Genomic DNA, 28,000 nt, shown 5'->3' on the forward strand with positions numbered 1-28,000 from the left:
GCCATCTGTTGGGATCACTTGTGTTTCCTTCACACACTCACAGTGTGTTCGTTAAATGCTCTAAATCCAACTGTGCAAAACTCTGAAATCTTTCATATAAATAAACAAGTGTTTAGCAAATATTTTTAAACCCTTTACTTGATAAGTAGCATTAACAACGTACATTTTGCATTTTGAAAGTAAGTACAGCTGGGGAGAGAACTTTTTGTTGCAGACATGTATGAAATAACACCAAAATCAGAAGAGAATCCCTTTTGAAATAGAAATCTGCATGTATAAATGGTCTCTGTGCTGAAGACAAACTAAATGATAATACATTAAGCAAACAAAAGGCTCTTTTTGGAGATAGAACATACCTGGTTGGTGATGGGGGGATGGTCTCAAGACTGTCACTGGACACCCCACCACAAGGTTATCCTATCAGACCTTTCTTTCAGCTCAAATATGACACTGGTGAGTCCCTACTGATCTCCTCTCTATTCCTCACTATGCTGCTGTGATCAGCCCAGTTAGGTTCAATGCGAATTTCCCTCACAGAACAGGATAAGAACAAATTCCCCCAATGTAACCCAAAACACAGGTTCTTTTGCCAGTCTATGAAAGAAGTAAGAAACCAGAAGAAAAGGCCATTTAATTCTTTCCACAACTGCTACCTGATTCTTTTTTTTTTTTTTTTTTTTTGCCATTGTCCCCTGTTTTTTTATTTTCTGATTTGTCTCTTTGTCTTGAATCCATAATTACCCCAAGATTTGTATGTAAGAGACAAGGGTTGCAGTGCCTTTTTCTGTCTGTAATTTTTGACCCCACTGCTGTGGTCTCTGGCCTTGAAGAGGAGGGCTGAGTGGACACAGCCCCCTCTTGCTACTGGGGTAGGGCTGTTACTGAGATTTCCCCAACCTATTGCCTAAATACAGATTATTTGAGGACCCTTGGATTTTGACTACACTGCCCTTTAAGAGTAAGTTCAGGTTGAATACTGTAAGAGAATATAGGAAGTAAATGTACAAAAGATGCAATCTCAGTAGGTCGCAATTGTAAGCCTCTAAATTTTATCAAGAGCCAAGGTTGTTAGATTTTAATGTGGACAAAGAAGGACCACAAATCATCTCAAAATATGAGGCATGTTTCATACACATCCTAGAACCCCACTTAAAGTCAAACCTTCCTAAAGTAGTTCGTACATGGGAGGGAATTTAAAAGTGCAAAGTAATAAATGAAGCTCCTGGAACTTAACGCTTTTGCTGTAAACATTTGCTAATAAAAGTTCTGAATTCTATGACTTTCACCACATATTTGGCTTTCAGGCTAAGAAACGGAAATTGCATGCATAGAAAATTAAGAGACATTCAAATGCCCTAAAACTATGAAAGCGCAGTCAAATCACGTGCCTGACTGAGTTTCTGTTTGTTTGGGAAGGTAGAGAACAATCTGATCATTTGTCAAAGATGTCTTCTTTACAAGGGAAAACTGCATAAAACTTAGTAGATTAAATGCTTATTTACTTACGATGAAGAGGAGGAGGAGGAATTTTGGTTTCATGGAAATCATAGTAAGTTTTCTCTGGCTGCCTTCAAATTCAGTCCCAACTTGGGTTCACAGGTGATCAGTCATTCTAGAGAAAAACAAATACCATATGATCTCTCTTACATGTGGAGTCTAAAAGTCAAAATCAAAAACAAACAAAAATACAGATACAGAGAACAGAGTGCTATTTGCTAGAAGGGGGCAGGAATGGAAGTTGGTGAAATGGATCAAAAGGGTCAAGAGGGTAAAATAAATAAATAAATTTTAAAAAGTCTTACTTTGCCAACCTTACCCAACTCCAATTCAAATCAATTTGGCAGAAAGCCTTGCTAAGTCTAAACTCATGCTCACCATTTACATTTGAAAAACCATAGCCAATCATGTCGCAAACCACAAAAATTCTTTATAACCTATGGTTAACATTTCATCCTCTTTTGTGTGTCTGGAAATGACTGACCTGACTTCCGACTATTTTCTCTGATGTACTCCAGCAGAAATTCACTTGTTATCTTGGTTTAATTAAACTAAAACTTACTGGTTTGTAGGGCACAATAGAAAAGCCACAAGCTTAGCAAAACCTTCACAGAATTCAGTAAGAGACTCTGTGAGTATAGTCCAGTTACAAGAGCTATTTATGTATGTCTTTGTTATTGTGTTTCTATTTCCTAATGGCTTAGGAATAAACACATTTAAAAAATCTGAGATAATAATTCTGCATGGATATCATTTTTAGAATGACTCTTTGTGGCATACATAATGTACAAAGTTACATCAATTCCTAAGGTAGTCATCATACCTTTTGCTGAATTCTCTGTGTTTCCATATGGACAATCTTATCAAGCAGCACTTAATGGAATCATCATTTATGTCTACAGTGTCTTTTTAAGTGCTTCACATCACAGATTAGCTATGACATAAAAATTTAGGTCCAGTCTTAGCTATTAGAACTCGGTTAATGGTTATAAACTACATCTTCTTTGTTATTTCTCCCATTTAGGGAGGGTAAATTGGGAAAAAAAACAAAAAACAAAAAAACTTTATATCAGGGGGATAAAAAGAAGCTATCTTTCCAAACCTTTTTTTAGTTTGGATGTTTTCAACATCCCCACAAAGAGAGAACATGCATAATGAACCCCCAAGCACCTGTCATCTAGCTTCAGTTATCAACATTTCAGGCAGTGTTTATTAAATGGCACTTCATTTTCTGGTTTTCTTTCTTTCTTTTTTTTTTTTTTTTTTAAGAAACTCATTACATAACTGCCATTCAACATCTGAGGTTTTAATAACCTGAGCAGCCTTCTCTTGGGCAAATGTTCAAATTCCATGGACATATTTAATGTAAAGGGCACTCATTACCACTTTCTCAGCTTCAGGTTAAGTACTCCTGGACTGTATCTCTTATGCCACTATAATCTGTTACTCACTCTGCTTTCCTAAGTCCAAAGTCATATGATGTTAAGTTTTAAAATGATTCCACACTATGGATATCACCTCCCTCTGTGGAGAGTTTGTTCCCCAAACTTTCCTTAGCAAATTTTGGCTTGAAGACAACTTTTGTTTGTTTGTTTGTTTGTTCAGAGCTTTTATTTTTAAATTAAATGTTATTTTTTTTACAGCTCAGTCCATCATAGGCCCTACTACTGTTGATTAACATCCATGCTTCATACTTCCCTGAGTAAAACTGACTTTGATCTGCCAATGTAGAGCTAGAATCAGAAATGATTAGCTACTAGATTTAGAAAAGAGAAAACCAATGAGGAATAGAAATAGCAGTCTCACAAATCCGATTCTTGACCATTTTGTAAACAATGATTGGCATATGTAATCTGACAAGTGATTTTCATACCCAGTCTGGTATGACTTGTAGACAAGTAGTATGAAGAGTCTATGGAACCAGAATCGCAGTTTGAACATGAGAAAGCCAGTCACTCAGAAAATTCAGGATACCTTATCAATGTATGTGCACACTGAGCCCTGAGTCGTTACCAGATGCTATGTGAAGATTTCCTACAGTCAAATTAGTATGGGTTAAACTAAGTTAAATTGCTTTACAACAAAGTTTCTCAACCCTGTGAAATATTATTTCCATTCTGAACCTCCAAGAGGGAATTCCTGAAACTATTTAAACATGGAACTCTTTTTCTCCCCTTGGAATTTTTCAAAGGACTCTAGGAAGTGTTATCATAAGAGTTAATTTGGCTCACAGTGATAAAACAGGACTATGAATTACTAAAAGCAATTGTCTAATCAATCAGTAAAAAATGTATAAATATATGTTATATGACATATATTTATATTTAATAAATAACCAGTAAATATTTATTAAAACTAAACTATGCAGAGCTCCAAGCTATTTAGCATGGAGATGAAACAGTGTGGCATCATCCTCAAAGAGCTTATAACAACATATATGGGAGATTCCTAAAACAATCAAGGCCTTAATATATGTATCCAGTTAAGACTTGGTCATTTAGAGAAAGTGTTGTTAAACAAAGAAATCAAAGAATTTACATATTCACTTAATGTTAACTTCAAATATATAATTATATGTTATATTAATTCATTAGTTTTTAAATTTAGGACTAAGAACTTTTCTTTGCATATGGCCTATGGTTAGTACATTTAGTGTATTTAATGTAGACAAAGAACTTAATGGTTTTGAAGGAACTTAAGCATTAGAATGTTTCTAGATTTTCATAAATTATTTTCCATTTGTTTATTATCTCACCTATGCCTAACTCAGTAGTGTTTTTGGGGGACTGATGGGACACTGCTTTTTGGGAAGTGATGGACTTTTAGTAAGTCTTCCCAAAGCAGTTACCTTAGATCTCACAGAAACAGCTCTTTTATTTTGTAACCATATCTCATTAGTTTACTTAACATGGACAACTTTTTTTAACTAAAATAACTGATTATTTTGGAATAAACACCGTGACATCACAAAAGAACATAGATATTCTAGAGACTAGCCTCCTAAGCCTTAAACAGACATGGTGCAGTGAGCAACATACTGGGGCTTTTTGGATGAAAAGGAAATTTGGGTCTGGTTGGTAGACTGGTTAAATGGAGATCAGATAAGAAAATGCATATAAATATCTATATATGCATATATATGAATTAATTAATATTAATCTATATGCACATATTCAGAAACAAATGATGGAATAAACATAATCACCACTTGAGATAAGGAAAAGAATCTGCATTTCTAACAAATTCCCAGATGACGCTGGTGCTGCTGGTCATGGGGCTGCACTTTGAGAACCAGTGGATTAGAGCATCTCTAATTTCTCTTCCAAGTCTCAAATCTGATTCAGTTGTATATAACATATAACCTTTTTTCCCATCAGAGGATAGAAATCAGGAAATAAAATGGAATATTAGTTTCATAAATTCATTAGTGTACGTCTTTAATATAAACCATGCATATCTACTCTGCCATTAGGCTAACTGAAGTCAAATATTCAACTCCAGGTCCTTGATTCATAGGAAAAGGAGAGTAAGGAAATTAACATTTATTAAGAATTTATTAGTTAAAATACATTTTGCCAACAATAGCCTTATGGCAACCTTAAGGAATGGGTTTACATTTTACAGATAAGAAAACTGAGGCTCAAGGAGGATAAGTAAATGACCAAATATCCATATCTTGCAGTTGGAAAAGACAATTTTTAATCTGTAAAATTCATGCTTTTTCCATTTGCCAAATTAACTCATAAAATGAGCATATCACATCATACTACTTTCCCTGTCATGTTTACACAAAAATAAAATAATTTTGTCAACTCATTCAATACTTTAATTATATTTAAATTACTTTAACCAGTAAAAAGTGAACCTTCGAGAAAAAAGGGGGGGGCCTATTTAAATGTGGTGAGTATTTAATTCCCTGGGCAAAAACTGAATTTCTTCCCTGGACTGTAACATCCAAACGTTAGAGATATGAGATCAGAAATGATGTCTCGTTCACCATTGCATCCCTCTTCCCTGGACTGATGCCACGTATGAAATAGACATTCAGTAGATATTTGACAGATAAGTGAACGTTGAGCAGAAGTGTCAGTATCCAAAGCAATACCATGGGCAAAGCCATACAAGAATGCTAAATGGTATAATCTGTGCTGTGTAGGTAAAAATAATAATAAAGGATAGTGGCATTATTCTTAAATGCTAAATAAAATGGTTTCCATTGTTAGTTGGCTGGGGGACGGCTGAGAGTTGGCTGTAGATCAGATTTTGTGGGTACCTAGCCCCATAGTTTACTTTACATTCATTATGTAAGGCTGTATAAATGTTGAGTCTGGGGCTTGCATTCTAAGTAGCATTATGTCTGGTGCTCATGGAAATGTAGGCTGCGTCCCTGAGAATTATCGGGGTAATCAGCAACCTATTCCCAATATCTTCCTCCCTATATGAGGTAGATTAAGTCAGCAAAGAGAAGCACTTAGTGCCCCCAGAAAGGGAAGCACCATATAGTGTCCCTGATGTTAAGAAAAAGTTCATTTCCTTTGAATGAGTCCCTCACTAAGGAGCAGTTTGCTCATCCCTGATCACCACATTCCCTCGTCTCCACAACAGACAGACAGGAAATAAAACGAGCTATTGCTCTTCTCAAATACAGTCTTATTTGCTGCTTATATGGTCTCCACTGAATCCAGCCCTTGGTTTACCCCTCTTCAGGGGATTCCAGTCCACTAAGGAAGGCAGCTTGGGGTCTCCAAATTGGCCTAGACTCCATGAGAAAGGCTGCCGAGGCATTTGATAGAATGAACATTGCCAAGCTGTTCGTGTAACCTCTTGGGGAGCTGCTAAAATGAGGCATTGCCTTTGAAGAGAATCTTCCAGAGGAAATAGCTCTGATTTGAACAAACTGTATTCCTCCTCTGGTAAAGTTAGGGAAAGCAGCTCCTCCAAAGCAGTGATTGGAGAGCAAGGAAAAGAGTTGGTGTGTCCCCAGAAAATCTCCCCTCCAGAGAAAGGACTGTCTGCATAGCAAAGTGATCTCACAGTATGTTCGATTCCTCTTGACTAGTGTTGGTTATGGCAGGCTTCTCAGGCTCTAGGCATACAGTGTGGCAGATAGATATCCTTGAATTAATCCTTCAGTAGATTAAATGCCCTGTCGGTTATTCAAACGTAGTCATTTATAACTTTCTTTATTAAACGGGTAAATTTTCAGATGCTGCCACTCATCATCACTATATTTGAACGCTTGTGAATATTTCCATATAATTATATTTAATACGGTAAACTCTAAGTGCTGTAATTTCCTTTGACCTATGTTGCAGTTAGAGATATTACTTGATCAGTGCTCTCAATGATTCAGTTTATGCACACGTATTTAGTTAATTGGTTATTTTTTTTTCCTGCTTGTGTTTATATGTAATATACTCTATAAGGAAAAAGAAATCAGTCTGCTCACAGCTGAGTCTGGTAAAAGAGCAATTAGGGTCTATCAGAACATACAGCTGTCAATAATAAGTTCTGAATTAAAATTACCAGCAAAGAAAGGAATCTAGACATCTGCAGGAAATGTGAAAATATTTTTATAACCAAATAGCTGAGATCTTGACAGGGGTATCATGGAGTTTTCCCAGCTGTACCTGTAATGTACTCTGAAATATTCCCACATTGAAAAAACACTGCAATTCATTGCATAAACTGAGCTGCATTTTTTTTTTTTTACATGTTGGCTGCCATTGAATAGCGTGTATTTTGATTTCATGTAATCAGCATGAATGCTTTCTATTTCAACCTATTTTGCTATGCCCTGGGTCATAAAATGAAGCTTAAAAATAGTTCTGTTATCTTTGTTATGTCTTTCCAATCAGGGTTCTATTGCTTGCTTTCTCTCTTTGGAAAAAATACTTTTGGGTCTTATTACTCAGTATCTGATTCATTCGTTATCAGAGTTGTTTCCTGCAAAGAAAAGTTGCAAAGTGGGCTTCTGGCATCTGAGTTCTATTGCAAGATAATTGCATACATTTGCAGGTATCTGGAGATAGTAAGGTTTTTGCCCTTAAAAAAAAAAGGAAGAAGGAAAGAAAGGAAGGAAGAAAGAAAGAAAGAAACCACATCTTTTTTGAGAGCAGCTTTTGCAGTCTCTCCTTTGCATTGAAGTTTTAAGTCCATTAGGTTAAAAAATCCTATATAAGAATGAGATCAAGATTTTTTTTAAAAATTCACATGAATTCATGTGAATACACATATACACATACATAAGTAGATATTTAGGAGTATATTTGATACGTCTTTTGGCCCTCATTTACTTATAAAAATATTAGAAGAGGAGTGCTTCAGTATCCTTGTTACCCGAAATATGGCCCAGGGACCAGCGGCATCAGTATCACTTTGAAACTTGTTGGAAATGCACAATCTTGAGTTCCACTCTGGACTTACTGAATTGGACTCTGTCAAGCAGAGCCCAGGCATCTATGTTTTAATACTGCCTGCGAATGTGTACAGACCACTTGGATAGACATACAATGCATAAATGCCTGGGGAGAAAGCCATTCATCTATCTGAAACAGAGATGACATCAGTACAACTAGCTAATACACAGCAGGTACATGAAGATCTGTCTTGACAGTGCTCCAAAAGCCACTTAATTCCTTTCTTTTTGGGTAGGTGAAAAGAGTCAGGGAGCTAATGTTTCATGAAGAAAGGACAATTATAGGCACAGCAGAGAGCTTTTTTGGGTCAATATCCTTGCAGCCTAAATGGATATAATGATGGACCTTGGGTCTGTCTGGGGTGCTCTAAGGAAAACTGTCATCTTGTTTTCAGTAAAACTCCATTGCTGAAAGCATGAATCTGGGAAAGAGGATACACGGACCCAAGTATTGCTTCTGTTAGTAACAGCTGCATGGCCTTGGTCAAATTCCTACCCCTGCCTCAGTTTCCTCCTTCAAAAAATCTAAATAGGCAGAGGAGTTGGAAGAAGCAGTGAGCAGTTTTGATGCATTCATTCAGAAACTTTTTAGTTTAAGAAGCCAGATCAGGCCCTTGGGGACACCAACACAAAGGCCTGCTGGAGGTCTGCAGGGGGGTGACACAAAAGTTAAGCAGACCCTGGACAAGGTGGTAGGTAAACGGACGGTATTGAGACTGAGATTCTCACTGCCTTACAAAAGCTTGTAAGAATCAAACAAAAGGACTAAATAAATCACAGAGCTACCAATTTGTAACCCCTGATAAGAGCCTTGAAAACCACTGGACCATTTATGTTTAAATGAAGATAATCTCATTTTTAAAACGCAAAAACACAAAAACAAAAACCCAAAATTCTTGCCCTTGTGGGAAAACATTACTTTGCAAAACAATAGAAATAAAGTTGCTGAAGTTTGAATATCTTCCAAATACCTTTCAGTAGTTCATCAGTTCATCTGTCCATCCGTCCATCTGACTCTTGTTTAACTTGAGTCAGGAGTAGCAGCACTTACGTTGCTGATGGGGAGCCTGCTTGCTGTGTGGACTGCACAGGTCACACACGGCATAATCTATGAGATTGGTACTTTCTTTGGATTGAGCAGCACGCAACCTGTGCAGCTTTATTTGGCAGACTTGGTTAATGGTTGTATCCGCTCTCAAAATGTGGATAATTTTGTGTCACTCTAAACAAAACTTAGAATCTAGATTGAACTGATATGGCATTTATAAAGAAAATCTCTGTGAAAATGATATAGTTCCTTATAATTCCATAGCATCATTTGAGTGACCTCATTCAGATTCAAGTTAACTACCAATTATAAGGACCAGCTGAGTCTGCTTTATCTCTGCCTAATGGTCTCTCTCCATCAGTATAATAAAACCGTGCTATGGCATATTCAGGTGTTCTTTATATAAACATATTAGCCTTCTAATTTATCTTGAGCATCACATTTTAAGAATAATAAGGAATGTGTTTGGCAGACAATGTGAGAACAGAGCCAAGATCATAAAGAAGTCTTTGGAGGACTTCTGTTTGAGTCAACATATTTGGGCAAAAAAAGTCAGTTATGCCCATGTGGATTTGGATTTTTATAGGCGTAACTCTTCTTAAGAAATCCCCTTTGAGCCGTCTGGAAAAATAAAATGCTCTGAGGGAATTTGATGAGTAGGTTACCCTTGACCTCTCAATATTCTAGACTAGGCTCCTTGTCAGGTCAGTTGTTCTGGGCTTAATCTCTGCTTCTTCTCTTTTGATGAAGTGTGAACTTTGGATCATCAGAGGATGCCACCTAAGAATGCAATGCACTTTTTCCTTCTAGAGTGATCAATGTTCTGGGTGATTTCATCCTACTGTTTGCTTATTTTAACTCTTTACTAAGCATCCTTCTTTCTATGATATCTTCTTTCTGGAACCCACTCCTTAAAGGCCAGCACCTGAAAGCAGGAACAAATCCAGGCTGCAAACAGCTGCCAACAGCACCCTGGCTTCTCCTGAGAACCTATCTCTGGGCAGTATTCCCAAGCTAGAGTGAATGAGGTTCCCCCTTCTCTAGTTTTTTGGGCCCTCAACTGTTTATTGATCTTTCATATTTTTATAATAGTAACTTTTTCTCCATTGTTTTATATTTCTTTTTATCCATTGTTTTATTTTTCTTTTTAATTCTATTCTTACTGATTATGCTGTCCTTGCTAAAAAAAAGTACACATTTGAACTAAAGTGAGACTACCCCCTTACCACAGCATCACCAGTTCTAGTCTCCACTAGGAGGTAACTATTGGTATAATTTGTGTATCTTTTCAGATAAAGTTCTTGCATCAACATGTATGCATATAAAAATATATATCATATTGTGTGGATTTGTAAAAAATTTGTGTTATCATGATGTATATATCACTCTGCAACATATTTAGAAATCTTTCTTTTTGTCAATACATGGATTTACCTCATTCTTTTAACTGATGCATAGTATTCTTGGTATTTATATGCCATAGTTTATTTAACCATTTCCTTAGTCATATTAATTCCCTACTTCACATAATGCTGCAATGAAAATCCCTTTCTAAAGCTCTCTGTGCATATGTGTACAGGTACCTCCATGACAGATTTCTAGAATTGCTATGTCAAAGGATATGTGAATTTTAAATATTAATGAACACTGCAAAATTGCCCTCCCAAACTGCTTAATTGCATGGATACTGCATTTCGATGACAATTTGTTCAAAAAAATTTTTTTGATTTGTATGTTATACTAATATGTAAAAGTGAATTAGGCAGATGAATATTTATATCCAAGAAATCTGTATAATTTCTCTGGTCATTCTAGTTAAAAGAAATGCCAGGGAATGTAATACTAAAATACTCATGGGTCTGTTTTTTGTAGAGAGCCCTCAATATTCTAGAGATGTAGTATAGATGCATATTAAGTTAAATGTTAATTTTTGTCAAAAAAAAGAAAGAAAACTTTCAAAACAGCAACCATATCAAGATCACATCACAGTTTTATCAGAATAGTCATCTGATTAATCTTCTACATCTCAGTCATAAAATTCAATCCTTTCTATTAGATTCCTTTTTAAATAGCCTTGTAGTTCATAAATGCCATTCCTGTTACAGCTGAAATATACTATCCAATCAGATTACGAGCTAATATATGTAGAAAATGCGCACCGTAATTTCTGGTCCATATTTTACTGTCTTTGCACCCAACTAAATGATCTGTAAAATCTCCTAATTCTGTTGTCTTCCTTTGCCAGATCATTGAAATATCAGTAAAGGGTCAGCATTAAAACTCCACCAGATTAATCAGAAAAGCCAACTTTCAAGCAAATACCCAGAATGATTTTAGTACAAAATAGCCCCCTTATGCCTCTTAATGTTTTCCTTTTGCACATTACTACCGTATCGCATCACGGGACATTAAGCATATTTCAACTCATGGGACTAACTCAATCATGTTTTTAGAAATTGAAAACAAATGTTGCAACTGGATGAATGATAATACTGAAGTAATAACAATTTCCTAGTAGGCGTACTTGTTTAATGGATTGCATAGTTATTCAGCTTGTAAACACTGGAATAACTATCACTCACTGAAACCTTTTTTTTTTTTTTTTGAGGCAAAAGTTTATCAATAATCTGGTTTACTTTAGTGGAATTATTGTCCTCACTAGAGGGTAATTTAGAAAGTTGGTTTTATTCCAAGGGTAACAGAGACCATCCTAATCCTAGACGTGATTTAAAAGTGCTGTCCTCTTCCCTTTTTGCTGGAATTTTCTGTAACATAATAAATGTACTGAATTGTGCTGGCCTCAGCCTGAAGCACAGGGTTATGCACTCTTTTTTTTTTTTCTTTCCCCAAAGATATTTAGAAAAATCTGTCTCTGTGCTTGGCAACTACTCCGACAGAATAGATAAAAATAAGGGTGGTTTATCAGTTTTGCTGTCCTTATCATGTTTCAGGTTGAAGGCTGTTGAAATGATGAAAAACAAACAGCCCTAAATAGGGTCCCATCATTATCGCTGCTGTGGGGAGCTCAGTTTTCCATGATCAAAGAAAAATGCATTTGCTTTTGGAACTACAATCCTTCATTTTGAGAGGTGCACTGCACTCAGATACTAATGGGTGAAAAATAGAGTAAATTGGAGAAGGAAGTAAAATATGTGCTGCTGTGGGAACGTGGAAATTCAAACAAAAGTAGGCTGGCATTCTTTTAAAAGCTCTGAATGTTCAGCATTCAGTTTCTTAAGAAAAATGTAGTGCCTGAGATTTGTTATTTCTTAGCAGCTGGAGTCAAGCATAAGCACAGGTTGTTTCCATCTTATCAAATTAGAAGAACTCCCTTTATCTTTGTCAACATGTATGAGAGGATATTCCCCTGCTGGGGCCTTTGGGGAGAATATTTCTGTATGTGTCATTGATTCAGAAGAAGGCTTAATATTTTTTAATGTTTTTTTTTAACTTTGCAACTCAAGTTGAGCACCTTTGATTTCCTGGGAATGGGAATTGCCATGAGAAATTGTCCAACATAGTAGAGACAGGGAAGAGTCTTGTTCTTCCCCTCAAGGAGATCATCAACTGGCATAAAGGTAATAACCAGAAAACAAAAGTAAGATAAGGCAGTTGCCAAGAAAGAACTATACACTGTCAGAAGGATCTAAGAACGAATAAAACAAGGGTAGAGTCTTGATCAAGGATGCAGCCTGTGAGATGAGCCTTGAAGGAAGGTAGACCACAACAGGTAGACATGAGGAGGAGGAGGAAGGGCCTGCATAAGCAAAAGCCCTGAGGTGGAAGAGCTTAACATGTGTTAAATTTTCCTGGAGCTGAAAGGCGGCCATAGCTCTTGTAACAAAAGTATGGCCTGAGAGCCATGCAGATAGAAAGGTGAGACCAGTGCCTAAGACACATCCAGATGACATTTTTGAATCTCTGAATTTAAGAGAAAACCCACAAATACTTAGGGGAAAATTGCTATTATTGACCAAAAATCAGACTGGCCTATGACTTCTTCAATATACAAAATACAAAGGAAGACAGTGGAGCAATATATTTAGAGTTTGAGGAGATAATACTGGAGCCCAGTAATCCTGCACATAACCAAGCTGTTGGCCCTATGTAAAAGCAAATAAAGAATTTCTCAGATATACGAGGCATCAGAATACCATCCAAGTGTATTTTATGCGAAGCATTATTCAAAGACATATTTCAGCAAACCAATAAATGTATCAAAATAAAGAACTCACGAGTAGATGAGCCATGTCATAAAAGTGAACTATGAAAAGTAAAAGAGAATTATTTTAAATAATTGCAGTTAATACAGTTATGTATGTAATAAAAATGGTGAACAATCCTTAAAATGGAAAATAAATATGGGGAACGTGCCCTTTTCCCCTCACTGTCTTCCAGCCACCCTGGCTTTCTTTTAGTTAGTCAAATATACTAAGCTATTTTCCATCCCAGGACCTCTTCTTGGGGTACTTTTTCTCCTCAAAAGCTTTTCCACCTTTTTTAATTCAGCAAATCATTCCTTGTCCTTTAGGTATTGCATTAGTTTGCTAGGACTGCCCTGACGAAGTGCCACAGACTGGGTGCCTTAACTAATAGAAACTTACTTTCTCACAGGTCAGGAAGCCAAAAGGGCAAGATTAGGGTGGCTTGGGTTGGTTTCCGGGGAGACCTCTCTTCTGGGCTTAATCGAACATAGTCACCTTCTAGCTGTGTCCTCACATGGCCTTTCCTGTGTGCTTGTACACAGAGAGATCTCTGCTATCTCTTGTTTTCTTTTAAGGACACCAGTTCTTCTGGATTAGGGACCCAACATTATGACCTCATTTAACCTGAATGACCTCCCTAAAGACCCTGTCTTCAAATACAGTCATGGTGGGGGGTTAGAGATTCAACATACGAATTTTGAGGAGATACAGTTCTGTTTATAACAGATATCAATTTAAATGATGCTTCCTCAAAGGTGATCTGCCAGCAGTCTACACATTGACCTCAGAGCAGTTGTTGAGATTCGTAGTTATATATTTATTCATATGATTATTAATATCCAATCCCCCCCTCCATCATCTCCATGAGGAAAGGATCATGTTTGTTTTGATTACCACTTCCCTGAGATCTTAGCACATGATAGGCACTCAGTAATTATTGGTGGGATAACAGCCTTCAAAGTTATGAAAGAGCATAGTATAGCAATAACAAATGTGGACAGAAGAACAAAGTAATGCTCACTTTCCACTCTGTCCCTGGTTGGTGGTGGGAATGGATGAATTAGGACAGTCTATGCGCTGGTAATGTGTAGCCCCAGCTCTCAGGTGAGGGGGGAGGGGGGAGGAGGGAGTAGTAGTTGCCAGTTTCCTTGGTATAAGTACTCCCATGATGGCCGGTTCCAGGCTATAAATATGACATAACTGAATGCAAAAGCTGGGGAGAAATACTCAGTAGCACGTCATTATATAATATTTTCACCTCAAGAGGACAAATGTAAACTAATTAAGAGGCAGTCTGTTTTGAGCATTACCGTCATTTTTAATATAATTAAGCAAAATTTCTGAGAATTTAACAATTGGCTTTTGCCAGCTCTGGCACACCACTGATGGATAGTTAAATAAAACTGTAGAAATTGAATGCACAGAAACTTATAATTTGTTATTGTGCTGGGCAAGAGGCAAAAACAGTGCAAGCCGATTCTTAAATTTTAGATCTGAATGTCAAGTAGGAGAGTGAGAGTGGGAAGGGCAGATTTGAGCAGAGAAAATGCTGATTATTCTTGGAATCTGTTTATTTCTAGAGAAATCTGAGAGCAGTTTGAAATATAGGTCTCCCTTATGCTCAAAGAAAGGGCTATCACTTTAGGAATCATTTGTTTGAAGATTATTGCTGAACCATGAAAGGGAATGAGAGAAAGGAGGACAGAACTTTGGGGACATTATCTACATTTTGGGGCTGGCAGAGGTATGTAAATTAGAGAAAGAGGTACAGATGGAAGAACCCAGAGAAGCAGGAGGATAACGAGCACAGGAACCAAACAGAAAAAACCTTACATACTGAGGCACAGTCTAAAGAGGTGCCAGCAGACTTCTAAAGATGACATTTAGAGTTCCACCTTTGATTCTGGTTTCCAATTCCACCCTGTCCTAGAGTCCATGGAAACATTCCATATGAGTCATAGATCTTTTTGGCTAATTTCATAGGCTACGTGTTTCAGGTTATTTGTCGTTGAGATTATTATAAAATCTCCTCCCTTCCTACCATCAACCCCTAGGGGAGCATCTGATGTTCCCCATAATCCCTCAATCAGTCAGAGATACCAAGGAAGAAGGACTTTTCAAGGAACCTTCATTAGGGATAGTTGAACATCACTAAAGGACTGTTACAGAGGGGTAGGTCACAAGAAAGTTTCCATGTCTGGCAATTGTTTCTTACTCAGATGGCAGAAAGCAGTGGGAAGCAAGGGTAATGCCCTGAAATGTGGTGCCGAAGTGTAGCATCTCAGAACCTGCATTGGAGTTCCTGTTTGGCCATTTACCATCAGCTACATGACTTCAGGGAAGTTCCCAAATGTGAATCCTAGAAGGGGAAAGGACACTGACAGACATTTGTTGAATGACTCCAGGACACTAAGCACTGTAGTGGGAAGGCGCTTTACTGCCATCTCATTTACCCTGACAATACTTGTGAATGCAGAAACTTCTTCAAACATAAGTATTGGAAATATGGGGAGAAAAGGGAGAGCAGCTTGAGGGGGTAGATTAAAGCAAGGCTAATCTCAAATGATCCTGTGGTGATTCTATCAAAATTTTCCCAGCATTAACAATGCCTGTTTCTTGTTGTCAGCTCCAGAGGTAGAATTTTTAAATGGGGTTGACACCTACAAAGCAACTGCATCTTCCTTTATGTTTGCAAAGCACGCTGTATGTTTAATTCAGCCTTAAAACTCACAAGATAATTAACGAGTTAATTATCACTATCATGATTTAAGAAAAACAGGAAAACAAGGAGAGGATAAGTGACTTTCTCAAGGAAGCCCAGCCATTAGTATCTGACAAAAGTATTTTGAACCTCGTGGTCTCACTTCAAGCTAAAAGACACCCTAACGTTTAAAACCCCCAGGAACTCTTTATCCTAGAAAAGAGGTAACAAGAAAGTTCCAGGGGCGTTGTATGAACAGCAAGATTGGAAAGTTAACAATCTTTTGTGTTTAGGGGAAAAAATAGGTTTTGCACAAGTCATAGCTTCTCTTTGTTTCCTCCCACAATTCAAGATTTAGACATAGGCACATGTTGGATTTTTTCCTTCCTCATTTTTTGAGAAAAAAAATGTATTATTACCACTATGAAGAGGTTGATATTGTTAGGATCTATAGTTATTTCTACCAATTTTGCAAGAGTCTGTGGTATCTTTCTGTCAGAATACAGAACCTTACCTCATCCAGACATTTGGAATGGCCCTTGATGCATATTTTGAGAAAATATCCCTGCCAGTATCTAGATGTGACTTGATACATAGGGCTCAGTTACAAGGCTTACAGTGTGGTTTCCACTAGGAAAATACTGCATGAAATTATATTCGGTTAGAAGCAATGCACAATTAGGATGAAAACATTTTAGAAAGACAACAGAAAAACACAAAAAGATTTCCGTAGTCTTAGAATCTGCCAAATGTGGGGGCTGCCTCCCACCTCCAGACTAAGTCTTACTTAGTTTCTTTTCATTGCAATGTGCTGGCATATCAGGAGACCAAGATGTGGGGAGCACTTAAGGCATTTTCCTGTCCCCCTATTCTCCATCGAACACTTTGTGGAGCAGCCTTCAAGTATTCGCCACATGGTTCTGAACCTTTGTCAGTTGTAGGATTTCTTTCACTGACTGAGGGATCCTGTTACCAAACCTGGATGGGCCACTCATTACACTAGGCCCCTTGTGTCAGTCACTAATTCACTCACTTGTTTCACAAATGTCATTGCACAGGGTATGCTGGGTGCAGGGCAAATATAACAGAAATGTTGCTCTCAAGATACACTCTGTCGTTTGCAGACGATAGTCCTACCAAACTAATTCACAATACACCTTAGATAGGGTGGTATATAAGACACTGAGGGATTTGGGACAGAGGGTGACTGTAATCCTGCCTGGTGTTGGGAAGTGGGGAAGTGAGTAGGTGGGGAGTGTCAGGGAAATTTGCCACCTTAAAGGTTTACTTGGTAAAACAAACTAAATTAAATGGGACTTTATGGATCTCAGTGCATCAAGTTTCTAATTATTTTGTGCTTAGAAATGTGCTTTCATTTCTCAAACTCTTTGTCACATAAAGCTTTTGCATTACAGCTCAATGTCATGTCACTTTGTGGTTTAAATCCTGATGGAGTCTTAGAGTCAGTATCCAAGGCTCTCTGACTAGATACACAGAGTCACCTTCTATGACTGACAGAACATAAAAAAGTAAACAATTTTAAAATAGTGGTTATATCCTATTCCCACTTAGCCTACTATCCAAACCTCAGGGCTCCTGCGTGGAGGCTGGTTTTTAACTATACTGCTCAGTAGTTAAATAAAGGTATTATTTGTTACAGAATGCTCACTTACCACCTTCCTGCCACTTGGCAGTGGAATCAGGTACCCTAGTGCTCATTAAATGCATTTATATGGAGTTCTGGTACCTTCCTTGCACCAGCGCTTCACCAGGCCTATGAAAATGTTATGTGCAGCTCCCAGAGCCACTGGTATGACTGCAAAAGCCATTCTGTTTCTTTTGCTATTCTAGCCTCCTGAGTTCCCCATCCTTCCTGTCCTTCAAGATCTGGTTCAAATGCTACATCATCCATCCACAAAACCAACACATTCTTTTTTTTTTTCTTTTTTTAATTGAGGTATAAATAGTTTTGTAAAGTATTATCTCCATTGATAGACTCTGAACGCTAGGTAGGATCTAGTCCACCTTTAACATTATATCCCGTATGTTCCTTAGCAAATTACTTTATTGTTCACTGAATTGAGATGTACATTATCATTGCACAGATGGACAAATAAATGAACGCATAGGTTATAAATAATGGGAAACAGTGGCACGTGGTGAATGAAGGAGTCTGTCTGTAGTCTGGTGTCTAAGGTGCTGATATATACCTATTCCTGTTGATTACATGTTTCCCAGCCAGGAGAACATCCATGATCAGGAGGAGAAAAACATTTTGGATTCAGCCATACTTGACACATAAATAGACCCAGCCTAAAGGGTTAGGAGACAAAAAAAGCTTACCTTGGATTTAAGAACATAGACGTGTTGTGTCATTAGTATTCTTTTCCACACTCGAGGAAATTCCAATGTTCCAACCACCTGACTCTGTAATCCAGTTCCGTGAATTAGATTGTCTCCTTGGAGTGGCAAATCTTGTCTCTGCTTTGTTGATCGCTCACCTCCTCTTCTTTGAATCGTTTTGCACCAACTAAAAAACAACCCACAAGTCCAGAAGTAATGGAGTTAAAAAAAAAAAAGCCTCACGGCTTCTTCAGTAACAAAGATTGAGGCTTTTTATTTTCCCACACAGAATGCTTGAATTTCACCTGTAATTTCAAAATACATTCAACTCTGGAAAAAAAAAAAGGAGTGAAAACAAGAAACACACCCACACTCTCTGGTGATTGCTTTTTTATTAAGAATTTCTTTCCATTGGAATACACTGTACTATTTTTAGTATGTAACAACATTTTAATATTTTAATTATATACTTTCCACTGGATTGGTTTTAAAACTTCCTTGCTGAGTTTTAGAACATGAAATGTTTCAAGTTGTGTGATTTACTAGTGTTCTTTTTTCTTTTCTTTCTTTGTAAACTGAACTAAAATGGACTGAAATGTTTTGTAAAAAGATAAAACCTACTTAGATCTTGACCAATTTTTAAAATATCTTTTAATATAAAAAGCCTAAGTGTGTTTTTTTTTATAATAGTTTCACAATAATGTCTACTTTGTGTTACATGATCAAGGGGCACTTTTATAGATAACAGATTTAATATTTTTACATTTGAAAACCAATCTAATTTTACTTGGTAATTTGTTCCCCACCCTTTGGTTTAGAATGCTTCAAAATAATCACAATAGCTATTTAAGTAGAATTAATGGGTTTAAAACCTAGTTACTAAAAATAATGGAGATAAATTTATGATGTGTTGGTTTCCTGATAGATTCATTTGGACTTTTCCTTTCTGTTTCCCTTGTAGCGCGGGAGTTGGCCGGACTGGTTGTTTCATTGTAATAGATGCCATGTTAGAAAGAATAAAGCATGAAAAAACTGTAGATATTTATGGCCATGTAACTTTAATGAGAGCCCAGAGGAATTACATGGTTCAAACAGAAGACCAATACATCTTTATCCATGATGCACTGTTGGAGGCAGTGACTTGTGGAAATACCGAAGTGCCAGCTAGAAACTTGTATGCCTACATTCAGAAGCTGACACAAATAGAAACAGGAGAGAATGTCACAGGAATGGAGCTCGAATTTAAGGTATGAATTGAATGTGGTAATTCAGGAGCAAGTCATTCTGGAATTGTCTTTCTTAACCTTTCAAATTGGTGAAGTTATAAGATTCACTTGATCTTCTCCTTGGGTGTCTGACTATAAAACACTCTTCCTTTTTCCCTTTTCTATTCTATGCTTCCTCACAGTACCTAGGGCTCTTTTGTACCTAATTTAAAATGAGAGATCATACTCTCAGAACATAATGTTTAAATCTTCCATAGGCTATATGGAGTTATTAAGTAGAAGTGAAAAGCAGTGAAGTTCAAATAGTCATTTGCTTTAAAGTAAACAAAACCTTTATAGCTGAAGAGGGTATGTTGCAGTCAAGCCGCAGGCTAAAATTATCTGTATTTTTTTTTCTATTCAACAGCGTCTAGCCAGCTCTAAAGCTCACACCTCAAGATTCATCAGTGCCAATCTTCCATGTAATAAATTCAAAAATCGCCTTGTTAATATTATGCCATATGAATCCACAAGGGTATGCCTGCAGCCCATCCGAGGAGTAGAAGGATCTGATTATATCAATGCCAGTTTTATTGATGGATACAGGTATATAGTCTTGCTCCCCTGACAGTCCAAAGCCTTAATATTTACATGTGCCCTAGTTTCATAGGCAGAATGAATTTTATCTCAATTCAAAGTATTTTTCTTTGTGCATAGGTCAGCATTCAGTCCCTTGGTATTTGTTTTGTTTTGGATAGTAGGAAGAAGCAGTCAAGGAGCCTTTAAACTGTCCTGCACTCTTCTTTCAGAAGCAATTTGGATGTGGAAGGAGTTAATAAATAAACTATTTGGCACCTTATTATATAAATTTAATAGATTGTGTGTAAGAGTCATTTCTATAAAATGAAGCTGCTGAACTAGGAATTTCTTAAGTTATTTGTATGACACATGAAATTGAGCTATCAGCATTCCTCTAAAGTTTAAAAAATAAAGACATATATCATATATTAACAAAACAATTTCTTTTGCAAAATCCCCAAAATGTGTTAAATGTCCTTATTTGCTTACACAATCTTAAAAGGAATTTACTGCAATTGTAATAATATGTTTTCATTTTTTACTACCAGCTTTGATGTTTACATATCCAGTATGAAGCCTTTTCATTGCTTTCTGATTACTGTAACATGCTATTTTCATCCTCTGTGATCCAGACAACAGAAAGCTTACATTGCTACCCAGGGGCCCTTGGCAGAGACCACTGAAGACTTCTGGCGGATGCTCTGGGAACACAATTCCACCATCGTTGTGATGCTCACGAAGCTGCGTGAGATGGGCAGAGTGAGTGTCTCCGCATAACACATCCATTCCATGGAGAAATGAAGATTTCGTTTTAAGAATCCAAGTGCCAGTGTCATTTGTTTGAAACACAGGGTACTCTGGAGAGGTTCTGAGCTGTTCATTAGTCTTTATTGGTTTTTAACTTACAAAGCCACCTTAAAAAGTTCTTTAATCTGTGTGTTTTGAAGAAAGATGTAGTACTTTATTTCCACTGAAGCACAGTCATAGAGACAAATAAGAAAGTAGATACCCTGTCTGACTTGTTTTGACTCTAGACGTAATTTGCCCTTCCCTTCATTCTGGACGAGCTGGAGCCTGTGTGTCATCATTTCTCTGTATGAAGGAACTTAACCTTCTTTCACCCTTGAGGCAGATTTTCTACTTGCTTATAGTCCATTGTCACCAAATAAAGGGTTGGAAAGTTACATAGTTTTCCTAAGGAAGTAATCCGGTAATCTCAGATCTACTTTTAAAAAGTGATCATCCTGAAAAATACATAAAATTGTATTAGAGGCACCTAAGGATTTACCACTTAGATTTAAGAGACACAAGCATTCTGCCATATTTGCTTGAGGTATTTTTTATCTCTTCTTTGTATAAGTTCAGCGGTAGAGATGCACCTAAACCTCAACTTTTAGAGCCCACAGAGAGAGCAAAAAAATACCAAACTAGGAAAATAACTTAAGTTTTCTGATTTGGCTGACTCTCTGCAAGACTCAGCCAAGTCATTAAAACTGCCTGGGCTGCAGGTTCCTCAGCTGATGAGGGAGATTGGACCAGGTCAGTTCAGAGGTTTCTTTCTGCATTTATACGTGATGGTTCTCTTCATTCCAAATCCCAGTGGTGAGCACTTACTGTTGTGGTGCAATTCACAGTTGACATGGCCAGCATTCTATCAAAGGACTGATGTAATTATTTGTCTAACTTATAGGTATGAAGACGCTTAACCTATCTGAGTGTTCAACTTATGTGTATTATGCACCTACTATATTCCAAGTTCTATACTTGATACCATCGGCAAGCATTGACCCACACGGTTTCCCTTTCCTTGGGGAATCTATGGTTTCAAAGAGAAAATAAGCCACATACAATCAGAATGACCTTAAATTCTATAATTTTATTAAGGAAAGAAAGATATTAAATATATAGACAGATGATAAAGTTTATTTACACTGTACATAGCTTGACATTAATCTTCTTCTTTTTTTTTTTTTTTTTAGGAGAAATGTCACCAGTACTGGCCAGCAGAACGATCTGCAAGATACCAGTACTTTGTTGTAGATCCCATGGCTGAGTACAATATGCCACAGTACATCCTAAGAGAATTCAAGGTCACAGATGCCAGGGTAAGTTTGCACAGTCTTATGCTCCTAACCATTAGCTGAAAAGCAGTCTAAAAGGCACTTCTGGGAGAAACATTTGCCAAGTGACCATACTCCCAAAGTGAAAAGAAGTCACCCATCCTGGAGGACTTTTTTTTTTAAATATAAGACTTAACTTTTCCTCTGTCTGGCAAGTTTTCTCACAAACGCAGGCTTGGCTTCCATTCAAATATAACATCTGGCAGCCCAACTTTGGGGATGCACTGGGTGAGTGTGTGCGCTGGGAAGCATTTACTGATTGGTTGACTGCGCTTACATGCACCTTCTCAGCTCATTCTCTTCAGAGCTTTTTTGACTTCTTTATTACTTGAGGCTGTAAATATGTTGTTGCTTTGCTAAGCCCTTTAGGTCGTGTGGGCTTGGAGGTTAATTTGGTATGAGTTTAAAACTGCAGAGCAAATGGCATTCTTTAGAAGAATCTGACAAGCTTTGCACATTCTAATTTGATTCCTGGCATGGTTTATTCCTCAGTGTGCTAATGTGTCTGTCCATGAGAGCTGTGCACCCATGACCCTTGTTGGCTAACTTTCATTCTGCATTTCTTATCTAGATTGTTGAGTCCAAGGTTCAGCTCCGATGTAAGATGTTCTATGCATAAACTTTAATATCCTTGCCTTTGGCCAGCTTCAAACCATGATTGCAAACACATCTTAGGAGTGAGCAGGATCAGTCCAAAGCCCTGCTTTGTTTTTGGAACTGTCACAGTGGGTGGGTTGAATGAAAGTCTAGAGTAGAGCTATTTACTTGACCCATTGTTTTTTTCTGGAAAGCAGCTTTCTCAACCAATACTCATGTTTAGAGATTATCTGCTAATCCCCAAAGCTGGGTCCTGGCTGTTGACCTAAAGTGAAAGAGAAATTGGTCAGCAAGCTGCTTGGCCCAGGTGACAGACTTGTTAATCCCAGAAAGTCTGAAGTCTTTACTCTGCAGGTGACTATACTCAAGACAGCTGCTAAGTCCCTAGGTCTCATTTTGAGTTGCCCAAGCAAGCATGCCTTGGTGACGCACTGTTTAAAAAAGAAAAAAGAAAAAAAAAAAAAAGGAAAAAGCATGCCCTTTCAGAATTTGAAGATAGATGTGTGAGTAAGAACTTTGAGTGCATTCCAAGCAAACTCACCAGCCATTTCTGATGACAAAGTGTAGGACCCAGGCTCTGCTAATGGCAGAGACAGCTTCTTTACTGCTCCTCACTTGGCCAGATTAAATCTGATCACAATAAGGAAAAGAAATGTTGAAGCAGGAACCTGTTCACATGTTGTTATTTTTTTTAAAAGCCTCCTTCTAAGTATATACTTTTCTTAGCTGCCATAGCCTTTGCTGTTTGTGCTCCTAGTGTGTTTCTAGCCTCAACTTCCCAGTTTAGAAAGCAAGCTGACATGTGAGAATACAGTGTTGTTAAACAGGTAACCTTTAAATGGGGTCAGGCGGGCTTTCCTCCAAATCATAAAGGTTTGTGCACATGACCTCCTCTTGCTGTTAAAAGCAACTGTGGTCAGACGTGAAATCCCCAGGACAAGCAGAGGAAGACAAATCTGTATTACCTAGCCTTTGGCTTCCCTTCCCATGCTTTCCAAACCTTTTTCAGCAACAGAGGGAATTAAATCATGCTTCTATGGTAACCATCCCTAAGTTAAAGTTATGGGGTCAAGCAGTTATTTTCATGTTCCTCAATCTCACAAAGTTGATGTGATCGTCCTGTTTTATTTCAATTCTCAAGTGATGCCAGTCAGGAATCTACCATGTTCCTGTAAAAACCACCAGGCTGGGTGATGTGTGTTCATCTCAAGTTGAGCCATCCTCTTGCCTCAGTACGACTGAATGAGAAACACTGGGTCTCTGTCTACTTACCCAGAATCTTGGGAACATGCACACCTGTATCCAGAAGGACTTTAATGAGGACAGAGGTGTTATAGAAATGGAAAGGAAGACTGAGTTAAAGCCTTAACTGGGAGCAGGGCCTCCTCAAATGAGATCAGACCTTCTAAGCTTGGAATTTTGATTATTTCTCTCTGTTGATTCAGGGAAGAAAGTTGATGGTCATAGTTGTTATTCTTGCTTCTGTAAACAGAGAGTCCCTTTTGCTTTTATTGTGCTTCCAAAAACACTCTAAAATTCCAGAAGGAATTAGAAGCGCCTTAATCTCTTCTTTTCAAACCATTTATATTTCATAAATCAGAGCAATTTTGCCTAATCACTTTAGTTAAAAAAGACACTTATTGAATCTAGTTTTTGGTTTGTCTGTGGTAAAGCCCTCCACAGACACCTTAATTCCCGTGGTCACCCAGAAGGAGTGCTTTTCCAGTACACAGCATTTATTTGCTAATCATCTGTTCTATCTCCTGGAGGGATGCCTCACTTCCCACTCAACAGTGTACTCTCCTAGCACACATTGTATCCCCTGCCATGGCTACAAACCGTATACCTCTGAGACATGGGGGCCATGCAGCAGCTACCCAATTTGTGTCAGATCCTTTCAGTGTCACTATTTGTCATTTGACAATGCTGGAAATAAGCAAGCACAACAGATGTGAACGTATCATGACAGCAGCAAAATTTGGGGTCTGGATGACATGGCCAGATATTCCTTGCAATATTAGGAAGTTATTGGATTCTGAAAATTTTGAAATGGAGTGTATATGTTCCACTTTGGTTTTGAAGGCAAACTTTGAGGCTCAGGAGCATTTACTAACATGGGAACTAGGTGACTATGAGAACTCAGGTTTTTAACTGGGCTTTGTGAGACTAAACACATTTGCAATTTAAATATATGTGAATGTAGATGGTGTTAATACCCGGTAAGACACAAATGTAACTAATTTTCTAGTTAGACATGTTTCTAACTGCCCCCCCCCCACCTTTTTTTCCTTTTTTGGAAAAAATCACGCCTGCTGTGGTGGTCCATGTACTGGCTGAATCCTCCTGGCATTCTCTTTTGTGGCTGGGTATGTGGCTTTCTCTCTGAAGGACGGGCAGTCCCGAACCGTGAGGCAGTTCCAGTTCACTGATTGGCCAGAGCAAGGAGTGCCAAAGTCTGGAGAAGGATTTATTGACTTCATCGGCCAAGTCCATAAAACAAAAGAGCAGTTTGGCCAAGATGGACCCATTTCAGTCCATTGCAGGTGAGTTAAGAATCAGGAATGAGTTTCCATTCCATTTCAAAGCAATGGTAACTTTGAAAATATGTACTGTTGGCTATCCACTGTTGGTACCAGCTTATTGTGAATCTGCATACTTGAAATTTTATTTTAATTTTTCTCAGAAATGTAAACACTAAAGCAAGGACTCATTTCTCTTTCTTCCCATACAGTGAAAATAACGAAAGGAAGATTTTGATCTTTAAATTTTGCCTCTTGTAACAAAGAATCAAACTATGTTTTTCTTTGCCTGTTTTACCTTAACAGGAATTGTTGGTACATCCCCTAGTGATAATTTGTTCAGTTAATCATTTCTTACTTGTTTTGTTTTCATAGCATTACCCTGATAACAATCTTTCTGTATCTTTCTCGTGTGTCTGTCTTCTTGGGAAAACCATAAATAGTTATTAAGCTTTAATGACAACACTAATTCTTGTCAGTCAGTAAGCCATTAGCATGGTACCTCATTTAAAATTGCAATTTGCTTGAAAATTGTTGCTGTATCAGAAAATGAGGCACCTTCAAGTTAATTATTTTCAACAGTTTCCACAGCATTTTATAATTCAAGCCATTGAAGTTAATAGAAATAGGAAATAAACAGTTCAGAAAGGACACTCACCATAAATTTTGTGCTTTTGGAAGCTGCTATGCAAAAACCTTCCAGCAAAAGGAATTTACCTAACTTTTTTGAAAAGTCTCAGTTTGTAATCTCTTTATGGCCAAAATCTTAGATTTATAAAAAAAAATTTATTTTACTTCGCCGCTCCCCCTGCCACCAAATTCCAAACTACAGTTCTTAGGGACACGGGAGACAGGGTCTCAAAACAGGAGAAGTATCAGACATGGATTTCAAAATATGTGCTCTAGTCCCACTTCTGTCCTCACGTAACTCTGTGACAGCAGGGAAACTTCACTAGACCTCAGTTTTCTCAGGTGATCTCTAAGATCCTTTCTAGCACACTACATTTCCTAGGCATGGTATATTAAATGAGAAACGGATCTTATTTACATACATTTGTTTTGTGCTGAGTTTATCCAAAATCCTTTGCTCTAGACAACCAAAGAGCATGTAGGAAATGACGCATAGACTCAAATATTCAGACAAAGTGGAGGGTACACATTGGATTTGAATTACCTGGATATTCTAATTTTCCAAAGACTTTATCCAAATCTTCATTCAAATTTCCCAGTATAAGGTATAAAAAGGAATATATTTGTCACATGATTTTCACTTTAGGCATTCCCGTAAGTATAAATATAAAAGTGTGCGTATGCATGCCTTACTTCTCATTGCTTTTGTCACAAAGTGACTTAAAGACTCGGTTAGTATGAATACTATGACATGTTATTCACATATTTTATATGCATATCTTAAAGAGTTCCATATATTTTCTCTTATCTGTGAATATTTTAAAATACCACTTATTTTATTCATAACTTACTAAGGACATGATAAAGTCAGTAAATTCAGAAGTTATAAGGCCAGTGTCTGTTATTTTCTCGAAAGGACCTGGAAGAAAGCCTGAAACCCTGTACTCAAAATGTTTTGTTACGTTTGAGCAATCAAATCAAGATAGACTCTGGAGTACCATTCAACAAAAAGATTATAAATCACAGTCTCTCAGGATTAAGACTTTTCAAGGTTGAAAGGAACCTTCATGGTCATCTCCCCCATCTTATCACAGAGCCTTGACTGCTCCTACACATCCTCAGCCACTTTGTAAAACCTGCTCATGGATTTTAAAGCCTCACTTAACATTTTTGTTTGGACTCCTTAGAAAACCCAGTTTATAAAAGGACACACTATATATCAGCTATATCCCCAAGTAAATGAATTTGTCCATTTTCTACAGCCTGTACCCAAGCGTTACACATGGTGTTTAATTAGGAAGCAAAAATGTAGGGATTTTTCAGATTATTCACTCTTCTCCTCATTATCTAAACCTCCAGATGCTTTCTTACTTCTTAAGAACACAAAAGCTATGAATTAATTTTCTTCTCTTGCTGCAGTTACAATTCTGGAATTATCTTAAAACAGTAAAGAAAACAGAAACTCAAAATCTTGCTAACGTGGTGGAAAGAATCCCGGTGTTTTAGCTCCAAAACATCTAAAAATAGTAGATGAGTATATAGCTCAGTGGCTCTTAATCACATTTTGTTGTTGTTGTTGTTTTGTTTAGAGACCCCTTTGAGAATCTGCTAAAGATATAAGTTTCAGGGAAGAAAAAAATATACACATTTACACAATCTGTGTATATATAAGCTGTTCATAGACCCTTCTGAAGACCAAATGAGGATCCCATATCAAAAAACCCTGTTATAGAATATTTTTCTCATATCAAAACTAAAATGTTTGAATTTGAATAGTCTATATACCTTCTCATTTATTTATATGTCTAGGTGATGGGACATCCTACACAGATTTTAAGTGACTACAAGAAAATTTGAAGATGCCAAATTTGTCTCACCTTATTGGAATTATTTCATGCTTTAAAAGTATTAAGCAGGCAAGGTCTACAATGTCAGGATCTGCATGAAGAGTATAAATCTGTATTTAATTTACCCTTTCTCTTATCAATTTATTTTATAATATTTATGTTTCCTGGATCTTTCCAAAATGGCATATAATCCAAGTTGAAAAGGCATTTCATTTTATGAGACTTAACCTTAATTACTCCACATTCATTCTCATATGTCACATTATCCCAAGAATAATCACTTCTTGAACA

The 28,000-nt window shown here is 37.3% G+C and overlaps 1 protein-coding gene and 1 long non-coding RNA gene across 7 annotated transcripts in view; one reads left to right on the forward strand and one right to left on the reverse strand.

The window, feature by feature from the left end:
• Window positions 1-28,000, forward strand: part of PTPRD (protein tyrosine phosphatase receptor type D) — a 1,875,912-nt gene that overhangs the window by 1,841,976 nt on the left and 5,936 nt on the right. For all 6 annotated transcript variants that reach the window (XM_032477692.1, XM_032477694.1, XM_032477695.1 and 3 more), the window contains 5 exons: window positions 19,174-19,459; window positions 19,845-20,023; window positions 20,629-20,755; window positions 21,976-22,101; window positions 25,102-25,256. In XM_032477692.1, coding sequence (XP_032333583.1) covers window positions 19,174-19,459; window positions 19,845-20,023; window positions 20,629-20,755; window positions 21,976-22,101; window positions 25,102-25,256 — 873 coding nt within the window. The remainder of the gene's footprint in view (window positions 1-19,173; window positions 19,460-19,844; window positions 20,024-20,628; window positions 20,756-21,975; window positions 22,102-25,101; window positions 25,257-28,000) is intronic.
• On the reverse strand, window positions 147-27,996 carry LOC116663115. Its single transcript, XR_004319167.1, has 3 exons — window positions 27,933-27,996; window positions 24,513-24,516; window positions 147-1,992 (listed from the first exon to the last, which is right to left on the reverse strand). It is a non-coding gene; the product is annotated as an uncharacterized LOC116663115 (long non-coding RNA).

Source organism: Camelus ferus, chromosome 4 (genome assembly GCF_009834535.1).
Source record: "Camelus ferus isolate YT-003-E chromosome 4, BCGSAC_Cfer_1.0, whole genome shotgun sequence".
Lineage (NCBI taxonomy): Eukaryota > Metazoa > Chordata > Mammalia > Artiodactyla > Camelidae > Camelus > Camelus ferus.